The 11688-nt window shown below is 40.2% G+C and overlaps 1 protein-coding gene across 1 annotated transcript in view; it reads right to left on the bottom strand.

The window, feature by feature from the left end:
• Positions 1 to 877: 877 nt before the first annotated feature.
• NPNT (nephronectin) overlaps positions 878 to 11688 on the bottom strand; it is a 74930-nt gene continuing 64119 nt past the window's right edge. The window contains exons 11-14 of the mRNA XM_060088344.1: positions 10379 to 10465; positions 9795 to 9893; positions 2364 to 2620; positions 878 to 988 (exon numbers count right to left, since the gene is read on the bottom strand). Of these exons, the coding sequence (XP_059944327.1) occupies positions 878 to 988; positions 2364 to 2620; positions 9795 to 9893; positions 10379 to 10465 (554 nt within the window). The remainder of the gene's footprint in view (positions 989 to 2363; positions 2621 to 9794; positions 9894 to 10378; positions 10466 to 11688) is intronic.

Here is an 11688-nt window from a genome sequence, read left to right as displayed (position 1 = left end):
AACAGTGAGGGTTTTACATGTTAACTACAGTTTCCTGTCTCTTACTTTGTAGTGATCAAACTCAAGGCCGTTTAAAAATTTATCTCCCTATAACCACAGACACCTCTTCCAATTTTCTCTTGCTGCCAATATAAGGTCATGGAACTGGATGCCATTCCACCATGTATTTTTTTTAACTCAAGAGATCATAAGCTGCCTTTCCCTTGCAACTAGAGTCTGTAAATATTAGGAACACATAACTACTTAATACCAATAACACATTTACACAAAACACAGTACTACTAACGAGGGATTGCGTGCCCACTCTACATAATTGTCTTTAAAAGAAAAATACAGATAACAAGAATAAATGCATCTTGATATGCTACATACCCTTCTTTTATAAAGTGAATGGCAGTAAAAGTCAGAGTTCAGGTCAGACCAGAACTACCAAGTGGAGAGGAGAAACCAATTTCACAAGCACATTGTACAACGCATCTTAGGGGAAGTCAATACTACTCGTGGTACAACACTGAACAGATAACAGAATGGTCATTTGCACAGATTTCTTTTGAAAACTTCTCCTCTAATTTGCTACAAGGAACACCTTGTAACCAGGATGAAGGACGGTATAGGTCACACACACTGAAGGCCTTCTTACGAGACATAGGATGAAAGGTAACACCCAAAGATGGCTTTGGACACATCTACAGATGCCCCCCTGTATTTCAAGGAAGGTGTCACTGTTCACTGGGATTGCACAAAAGCAGGCCAGCAAGATGTGGGTCACCAACCAGACTTTCTCCTGACCCACTCTTCTCCTAGGCCTGATAAGAGGGAGGAGAGGACAGGAGGTGAAGACTGGAAAAAGAAGAGGGAGCAACACGGGGGTTCATTGCTAGTTCTGGAGTTGCTCGTGTTCTTCAGAGCAGTGGCCTTTTTTCAAGCTCACATCATCCAATCCAATCTCCCCAGTGTGACCACGCCTTTTTTCACCTTTGAAGATGACCTAGGGAGAGAACGTACACACTGGTCAAGCCTCCTCTGCCCCTTTCCAATGCCTGCTCGTTTAGCAAAATAAAGACAAACTTTCCCCAAAACTAAATAGTAAACTTACTTAACAGAAGGAAAGACTAGAACAGAGTTGCCAGTGTCTCTGAGGCTTGCCTTCTGGTAGAAACTTAAGTCGTCAGTAAATCGTTAACCAGACCCCATTGCCCAGAATCAGTTACTCTTTAAAAAGTCATTCTAAACAATGGACTACTTCCATTTAGGAATGATTATGAAATGGACAATTTTGTCAAAGATTACCAAGGTCAGAAGTAAAGAGTGTGATGGAATATAAAGGTGTAGAAATTAGGAGCCAAAGATCTGAAAGATCATAATCATGCAGCTTATCTTAGATGTTTTCTAGTTTCTCCTCTGGGTTAATTTAATATAGTTTTGTTGCCTAAAATGGAATAGAATCAAACACCCTAATGTAATCACAGTGTTGTTTCACTTATGTAAAGACCAAAATCTTTCCTGTACTTTATCTAACAGAAACCTATGTTAGGATGTGAAACAACTTATTTTTATATTTCCAAACAATGTAAATATTAAGAAAAATTTTAAGAAAGAGAAACAGAGTAAAACAAAATCCAAGACTCTGATACAAGCTGTGTTCATGGAGTCTATTCTTTCTTTTAAAAAGTTTCTAGACACTATACTTACAGGTATAGAGTCAGAATTTCCTAATAACTGTTTCCTTAGGATCAACATAAGACACTTTTTCCAAATACATTCAGTATTTCAGTGGGGTGTTATAGATCATTTTAATGCTACCTATGATTTGATTATTTAGGATAAAATTTATATATTCAATCAAAGCTTTTCCCACCACCTGTCCTGAATAGGATAATACTTTCCAAGCATATTGTTCTGGTTCCCATCCAAGGCTGCTTAACTATGATCTCTGAGGCAAAGGGAGAACAAAGACTTTAAAGAAACATTTCCCCGCCCCCCCCTCCAAAAAAAACCACTTTACGGTAACTCATGGTGGTCAAAGTTTGAAGTACAAGGAGTTTAAGGAAAAGGAAAAGCAGGTACCCTACCGCCACCCTTTGAAGTTTGTTAACTTTTTTTTTTTTGCACTTTTTCAACTCCTACAATTTTTTTTTTTCATTAAAAACGGGCTATTCATCAGGGTGGGGAGAGTGACGTGGTCAGAGGTTGCCACGAAGAATGTGTACGAAGGGGCAGAGGGGGTATAGAAAGAGGCAACGCACGGGGTCACCACGCTTGGCCAAGGCACAAGCGCCTAAATTCAGGAAGAGACGGAGGCGGCCACCGCAGACCCCCGAGTTCTCCTCTGAAAGGAAACCCTCCCCGGAGGGTCTACTTACGCTCTTGACGTCAGCCCCTCGCAGGGTGATGCGCGTTTGCCTCCAGCTGTGGCCACCATTTCTTCCCCACAGGGCTGCTCCGTGGTCACCGTGTTTTCTCACAAACACCTGGAGCGTGCCGGAGTGCAGCCCTGTCACCTTGTGCCTGAACGACAGGCACAGGTCCCCTGAGTGCAGGAGGTGGCCGAGGGGGAGCAGCAGGCGAGCGGCCTTTCCCGCCGGGCCTTTGGCTGCCGAGACTGTCAGATACTGTCCACCTGCAGGGGAAAAGCAGGGCCGTGTATGCGCGCGCCCAGGTCCCTGCTGGCGTGACGGCGGGGACGGGCATTTCGCTCCTCTTGTTTGAGTGAACTTCAGACGGTGCCAGTCATCAGTAAAGAATTCCAGGTTTTCGAAGGAGAAAAACAGGACTTAGGTCCATGGCTCTCTTAAATTCTATGGCTTTGTATTTACAGAAAACACTTCGCTCCTGAGAAGTCCAGATTATGCCAGGGACAGGCAATAATTAGTCATCCTAACACTATAAATATTTCCAGTTAAATATGACCAGACATACACACATTCACCACCTCTTGATCTTCTTGCACCTAGAATTATACTGTCATGCTGGCTGGCTGGTATGGTGGTGAAGTTACCAGGGAGAATTTTCTAGGTGGATTTTCTGTCTCCTGGCGGTAAAGCAGACGGTGATTTAAAGGGGCACTAGATCTGTTTATTCTCTCTTCTCCCCTCTTAAAAAAAAAAATCTCTAAAGCACGGGTCCCCAACCCCTGGGCCACAGACCAGTACCAGTCCGTGGCCTGTTAGGAACCGGGCCGCACAGCAGGAGGCAAGCGGTGGGCAAGCAAGCGAAGCTTCATGTGTATTTACAGCCGCTCCCCATCGCTCGCATTACCGCCTGAGCTCTGCCTCCTGGTGAGTTGTATAATTATTTCATTATATATTACAATGTAATAATAATAGAAATAAAGGGCACAATAAATGTAATGCACTTGAATCATCCCCAGACCATCCCTCCTTCCCCAGTCCGTGGAAAAACTGTCTTCCAAGAAACCGGTTCCTGGTGCCAAAAAGGTTGGGGACCAATGCTCTAAAGGGAGAAGGATCCTTTAAAAATGAGTTTGCTGTGCTTCTCATACCTGACCTCAAGAAGATGCAGAAGTGTTCTGGAAACCTGCCACATCTTCCTGGAGCATCAATAATATTTGGAGGAAAGCAGTTTAAAAGATTTTTTATATAAATACAAATCCATAACAATATAATTAATATAGAAATTTTCCATTACACATGCATGAACACAAAATGTTAGTAAAATCTTTCCCTTTGGAAAAGTCGCTTTGATGATGTCCTTGGATCCCTAGGGCTCCAGAGTTTGCTTCCCTCTATTGTTAGAGGAATTGCAGTTAAGAGGGAAAAAAAAGTTTGAGCAGCAGTGGCGTGGGGGACGGTGCTTCTCAAGAGACGGAAAGTTGCAAGTAGTAGTTTGAAACTCAGTATAAGTACAAGTGACATTCCCCTCAGGCTGTTTTATTGCAGCTACCTGAAAAACACACTGTAGTCTCAACACCGACTTATCCATAGGAAAAATGTGGTTGGAATGCTGAACACCTGTAACTGTTTTGGTAGAAACACCACTTAACTTTCATTGAAAAGCATTCCTTATGCTTAATCTGTACAAGACATGACAAGGTTTGGGATGTCCTATTCTTCAAGTGACTTCTCCTCTACGAAGTCTCCTCTGAGCCTTTAAAGGCCCAATAGGTGAGTTGTGTGTACCTGTGAGGGCCAGGTTCTCTACGAGGGCTCTCCGGGGAGCATCTTATTTAACCTTGCTAACAAGCCCTTGAAGTGAACACTTATTAGCTTCTGCATCTGCAAAACAAGCCTAAGGCTTTGAGAGGTGAAGTCACCTAAGGTGTCACCCAGCCAGTAGGCAGCAGAGTAACAGTTTGAGTTCAGAACTGCCTGAACCCCTATTCACAGCAATCACTGGTTTACACGTTTCTCTCCTGCAGTCAAGGAGGGTCTCTTACAGTCAAAGAGACTGTGAACTCTTTGATGTCAGAGCCAACCTCTCTCCAAACCCCATTACACTCCTAGCGTATGGTAGGAGTTTAATGCCATTTGTCGAATAAATGACGTTCCAAGAATACAGCAAAAAACAACAGAAATAGAGCCTTGAGTCAGGCACTTGACTCACCAAAAACAAACACAGTTTTTTGTACTCCTTCCACCCCCGTCTTCGCCAAATTAATCCAAACAATATTTTGAGCCAAAATATTTAGATGGATTTAGAATGTCTCCCCATTAGTCAGCTTTTTGAATCATCACAGGTATTTTGGTTAAGACTAAGATATAAGGTTATTACAGTTAACCTGCAAGTTTTAAGAAAACAAGGATTATCTTAAATCCCTGTGGAATGTATACTAATATCACTATGCCAGATGCTGCCTGCAGCAAGACAACCTAACAAAAACCAAGACATCCTAATAAAAGAGTCAAATAATCATTTTATATAGATATTTAAAACTCTATAAATGAGGTTACTATTGCTCTTCCCCTGTAGGGCTACTCTGTGGCCACTAGAATTTTTTTTTCTTTTTACCATGAAGAATTCTTTCCCTGTTTAATAAATAGAAGTATTACAAAGTTGGAACAGTAGCTAAGGGAAAAATTGATCTAGCACTCCAAATTACCTATTAAATAAAAATTTCACTTCTGATTCCAAAATACTGGTTTAAATAAAAAATTACAGTAAATATTTTCATGGATTCAGTTTAAAGCATCACAATATCTAAAGTTGTTTTTTGGTAAATAATAGATGCTGTAACACTTGCCAGATATATAGGTGATAAAATTTTAATTTCAAACATAAATGAAATGATATCTGGACAGGGTTACTAACTGCAGCATTGTCTGAACTACCAAAAGGCTGGAAACAACTGAAACGTCCCTCAGTGGATGTCTGGTTAAATACGTTTAAGAAGTGATGGAGTAACCGCCATTCATTTAAGAATGAAGGTGTTACGTATGCACTGATACAAAACAATCTTCGACAACAATGGCTAATACTATTTTAGTGGTAACTCTAGGACAGGGACTGCTTTAAATGCTTTACATACGTGTTTACTAGACACTACTGATGACCCCATTTAAGTAACTTGCTCAAGATCAAAGCTCGTAAGTGGTGATGGTGGGTTTCAGCCCAGGCATTCTGGCTTCAAAGTCTACTCACGTTTTTTTTTTTATTTTTTATTCCTTTGGAGTAAAATTGCTATACAATGTTGTGTTAGTTTCTGCTGTACAGTGTAGTGATTCAGCTATATGTCTACCTATATCCCCTCCCTCTTGGACCTCCCTCCCACAGCCCCATCCCACCCATTAGGTCGTCACAGAGCACTGAGCTGAGCTCCCTGTGTTATATAGCAGGTCCACACTCAGGTTAACTCTTAATATTGTTAAGTGGAAGAAGCAAGGTACAGAAGAGAGGGCTGTTGTGAGGAAAAATAGCTCTCTGGAAAGGTAACCAAGAAACTGGTTGCATCTGGGGAGGATGACTGGGGGCCAGGGTTGGGAGGGAGCTTTTATTTTCACTGTTGATTTATTTTTCCGTTTTCATGTATTTCAAAATAATGTTTCTTAATGCTGCAATAGACATAGTTGTACGTACACGCTGGCGTATTTTATATTTAAACGAATTCCTTGTAGCTACCAGTAGCAGACAGAGTGCTGAGTCGGTTGAGATTAGGGTTCCAGGAAAAGGGCCCCAAGTTTAGCCTTGACACTACAGGAGAAGGGCGTGTGTTCAGGGCCACAGCTATAAGTCTGTAGTACATTATCACATCTGCCAGGAGCACAGTTTTCCATTCCCTAGAGGATGGATTAATTTCATTATCTCGCAATTAAGTTTAAGACTGAATGTGATAACAAAACCTAATGAGCACCAGGAAGGTGTCTAGCAAATGCACTTACTTTGCAGCTGTTTCTCAAAGTTATAAGTTTGTTTAAGGGAGGGATTTTTAGAGACATCAGCATATAAGAATATTTGCAAATCTGGATCTTGGATAAGAAATGCACAACATAAAAATCATATGTGGAAATCCAAACATATGTTCCTTTACAAATGGTATAATCTAGATAGAAACAAGCAAACTATTAGTTTGGTAGTTAGAATGATACACAAAAATAATTGATTATATTGCTTATAGTCTTCTCTGGCCTTAGCATGTGATACATACATAACCCCACCTGAACTGCCTAGAAGAAAAATAGGCACGGAAAGTAAGCTTCATTAGCATTCTCCATCTGAATATGTCAGAATCTGTATATGGTTAGAACTCCCCGACATATTCTAAAAAGCCCACCTACGATTCCGCCCTGACATAAGCTATGCCCTCCTACCTTTTCTAACTAAATCTCTGCCATCTTTGGTCTTCCCATCCATTCTCCAAGCTAGAACCCTGCTCACTGAGCTCCTGGGATTACCTGGGACATTCCATTCTGAGTCAGAGGCTCCCAGAGCCGGCATAAGAGGCTTTCTAATCCACCCTTTGTCTAATTCTCAAAACAACATCTTGTCATATGTCACCCAGTCAAACATCTCCACCAACAGAGAGCTCCCTGCTTCCATGGCCGCCTGATTTCTCTTTAGACAGCTCTGACTATGGTAAAGTTCTGAGAGTGAGCAAAAATCGATCCCCCTGTAGTTTTCACCTACTGATCCGACTTCTTATCCCCCTGTGATCACGGAACAACTGAGATAGATGTTGTCGGTCTTGTATTTGAAAATCTGCCCCGCTCCATTATTTCTTCTCCAGGCTAAACATTTCTACAGGCTCTGAGACACCTCTCCATCCAGGTCATTCTCTTTTGAGTGACCTACAATTACCTCTATACTTCTCAGACTGGTAAGAACCTACCAAAGTGTATTTTCCGTGCTGGAAAAAATACCTATTTCTATGGAGATGACCCAGCCTTTGGGCAGCGATGATACAGGTTCACTCATATTGATTTATTATCCACAAAAAGTCTAAAAGTCTTTCACACTTTCTGCTAAGTCACATCTTCCCCCTCCTACAGCTGTGTAGGTGGTTTCTTGACCATGAGCTACACCATGTATTCATCCCCAGTGGATTTCACCCTCTTAAGTGTGACCCATTGATCTAATCTTCGGATGCTGTTTGTGTCAGCACACACAGTCTCTTTCTCCTCTGGTTTTACCTTATCCACAGATTGGTTAGTATGCCTTCAATATCCAGTTCATCCAAAGTGTTGGTAAAAACCTGGAGCAACCCCAGAAGAGCATCCTGCAGGGGCCAGAGCCAATCACCAGGAGCTATCCAATCACCCAAGCAGCCACCACTTCCTTTCAACTTGTTCTGTATTATCACAGCCAAAGGACCATTTCAAACGTTGGTTTTTTTTTTTTTTTTTTTTTTTTTTTTGTCTACCACTCTGTCAATTCTCTTCTCATTTTTCTATTGGAGGGCAAGTGGATTTGGGGTCACAACAAATTTAAACATTTACATATGTGACGAATAATAGAAACTGTTGAAAAGTACTAACTTGATTCTAAAAGATAGTATTTAAGTTCTAAAGGTCAAACATTTTACATAGACTGTCTGCAGAGAAGTGCAATAAATTCTTCTGACTTTAGCATGAATTATTCTCCCCAGTGTATACCTTACTTGAAAGCGTTATTCATTATGACCATGAACATTATTCACCATTCTATCACACATGGTTGCTAAAGAGCCTTCCTTCTGTAGCACACTACTCCAGGTCAGTGGTCACTAAAATCTACAGGCCTGAGATCTGCTAATCGGATCATGCACACAACCAGGACACAGAGGCCAGACTGGGTGGTGAAAACCCCAGAATTATACTGCTGATATTCTGGGCACTGAACTGCTGAGATGGCTGCACAGGCAGTACAGAGAGGCCTGGATGGGAAGTCCATTCTTTAGCTCTGTGGCCTTAGGAAACTGATGTAACCTCTGGCCCTCTGTGAAACAAAAACAATATTACCTGCTTCACAGGGTAGATAAGAGGATTAGATAAAACTGAGATGATGAATGAGTCAGGACTGTAGTTGGTATTAAATAAATGTTGTTTTCTCTCTTAGTCACAATTATCTATGATATTAATAATAATATGGTCTGGCTTAGAGTTAACCTTAAATAAGTGAGAGGGAGAACGTGAGAATGAGAGAGAGTGTACTGGTATGTGTGCGTGGGGGGCGGGGCATTAAAATTATTTTATAGTTAAATCTAAAAATTCCTTTGAGTTTGTTGGATACTCATTTTTTAAAAGCTTACCTCAAATTTTCATTTTTTAATATCTCTAACATTTCAATCTTAGGGGATCTAATGAATATATTTTTGCACTAATTCTTTAATAACTTGCTACTCAACATGTGCATTAAGGATGAGCCCTAAAATTATCCCCAAGGAGCGTGTGAGAAATGCATCAAAATCTACATTTTAACAAGGCCCCCAGCTGACCTGTGTGCACACTGACTGTTGAGAAGAGCTGGTTTTAACAGAGCATATCTTCAAGTTAACTTTTACATGTTTTGTGCTCTATCTGTACACTTGGGATGGTATTTAGGAACTAGGCTTTTAAAAACAAGTAACATACTTTTTCTTCATGTCTTGTATCTTTCATTTCTAAGTCTAGAATCAGGAGTATAAAAAGGAAAAAAAGAAACCAAACTCCTCACCCTTCCATTAAGTTGGACTCACCCATGTAAGATTTAACTACTAAAGGGAGGGTAAAAAGCCAACAATAATATGTAGCTTTGGTTCCTGAAATAAGACGACAAAACATATTGTAAGTTTTAAAACTTTATAGATTCATAGGAAGTGTGCAATTTACAAGTCTTAATTTTCCAAGGGACTATATTTAAATCTCCCTTTCTTATAACATTCTCTTGTGGAATAAGTGGTGGTAATTTATAATTAATTTCTCCAGCATCCAAATTAGACTGAAAATTAGACTGTAAGAGATATTCACAACTTCACAGGAATTTCCACTGTCTCCTTCTGCTACATCTTAAAAAAGAAAGACATAATCAAGAAAACAACCACAGGCCACTATGATGGCTGCTGTAACACAATATTATTTTTATGCTTAGGAATGTAACTTGAAAATTATATTTTAGAATGAGTCTACATGTTTTATATATACAAAGCTTTTTTTGAGAGAAATTAGCTGGCCTTTTAATAAACTTCTTGTCTACTTAAAATTCTAATTGATAGCTAACAAATTCAGATCACCTAAAAAAATAGAACACGAATGCTGGACAAGCTTTCTTTATCCTCTCTATTAAGTAAACACAGAGCTGCGTTATAGTATCCTTGATTAGCAGAACTGGGGTCCTCAGATAGGATCCAACCGAAATGTGTACTAGGGTTAGATGAATGGTTTTACCTGCTGGATCCCTCACTGGTTCCCAGTGCACGTCACTGTCTTTTTCTCGGATCCATCCACAAAGCCCATGGTCAAAATTACAACTGTGTATCAGAACACCTGCAAGGAAATAACCAGAAACATGAGTAGACCACAAACCCAACAGCTAATGACAAAAATGAACTTGTGAACTAGGGGTATCTGTACAAGTGTTCTCTCCTGTCCGCACTTAATTATCCCACCAGAATGTCTCTTCATGAGTTCAAAAGGAAATCACCTGAATCCTTTCTCAGCACAATTGTGCATCAGTGCTCAGCTGTAAAAACAGAACACACAATTGTTGCCAAATTATGACCTTCTTACATCACTTATAAAATATGATTTCCTCCTCAGCTTAAATGCTGCTTTTATAATTTTTTTAAAAGATAATGATGATTCACCGTTTTTGCTCAACTGATTTAACTCCAGAGGAAACAAAGTGGTAAAAAAAAATGTATAATTTTCCCAGATGTAACCGAACAATCTACAATTTAAAAGTTATTTTAATGAAATGGAGGGAAAAAATAAAATGTCATTATAATGGTACTAAGAATATAGGGATCTACCTGGATCATCCTTTGCTTCATCATCTGCACTGACTCCTCTTTCAATTTCAAATATTTCAAACAAGTCATTTGAAGGCTGCCGTGGAACTACGAGAGAGAGAGAGAGAGAGAGAGAGAGAGAGAGAGAGAGAGAGAGAGAGAGAGAGAGAGAGAGAGAGAGAGGCATTTTGTTTTGTTTCGATGAGGCATTGACAAAGAAGCATTACCTTTACCGATGGGGCAGGGGGAAAAGACCTAGGTATTTCACTCATCTGGAAGAATCCAAATTATTTAATCACAGTTCACATGAAGATTCATGAAGTTTGTTCTGCAGAGATCTTATACTGTAACATTTATCTTGGTACAATTTTAAAAAATGGATTTCAAAAGTTTCTAAAATTCAACATAAAATACATTAAAACGTCTTTATCTGGAAAATACATTTTAAAACAGCTACCAATTGTGAGCAAAATATCTCTATGAAATTCTAAAACTTGTCTATGAAAGATACATTATGAACTCTAAATTAAGGCTGTTTTAATGGAAAAAAAAATGCCTGTAATTGCAGCAAATGGTTTGACTTTCTAACCAAAACATGGACTACTCTCCAGTGAACCCTATGTATGCTATGGCTTCTGGGCTTAAGCAGGTTCCTTGGCTCCTTTAAGATCAAATCCAAACTCCAAATTGCACAGCATTCACAATCCACCCCCAAAACACACAGTACTGCCCAAATATGCCATTCATGTTGATGTCTCTGACCCCATCCCCAGCTTGGGATGCTCTTCTTCCTGGTAATTAACCATCCAAACTTCCCCTCTCTGTTCAAGGGTCAGTGTAAATATCACTGACTGGGTGAAAACTTTCACGTTCTGGGGGAATTCAAATCTTCCCCCTCGTACTCTGATGGCTCATGTTTACACGCCTCTATTACACTCTTTCCTGAAGAACTGCAGTTATTTACACACGTGTGTCTCTCCCTCTGCTGGTCTCTGAGGTCCTGGAGGGCATCGATCATGTCTTACTCATGTGGCATTCCCAGGGCTTGACCTAGTGACAGGCACTCAACAAGTGTTTACTGAATGAATGGGAAGGTCTTGTCAGAAACCTACGTACTTTGTCAACCCTTTTCCTCAAATGAAACAAGTGGGACAGAGCTGAAAAATACACTTTAAAAAATGGATTCGTATAAATCATTATTTGCTCATTCATTCAATGTACATCTGATCGCCACCCATATGCCAAGCACTGGGGTAGGTCCTGAGGAGACAAGGTAAAAGGGTGAACAAGACCAACAAGGACCTGGCCCCTGTGGAGCTTGCATTCTAATG

Source organism: Mesoplodon densirostris, chromosome 1 (assembly GCF_025265405.1).
Source record: "Mesoplodon densirostris isolate mMesDen1 chromosome 1, mMesDen1 primary haplotype, whole genome shotgun sequence".
In the NCBI taxonomy this organism is placed as follows: domain Eukaryota; kingdom Metazoa; phylum Chordata; class Mammalia; order Artiodactyla; family Ziphiidae; genus Mesoplodon; species Mesoplodon densirostris.
This window is presented reverse-complemented; position numbering and strand designations above follow the sequence as displayed.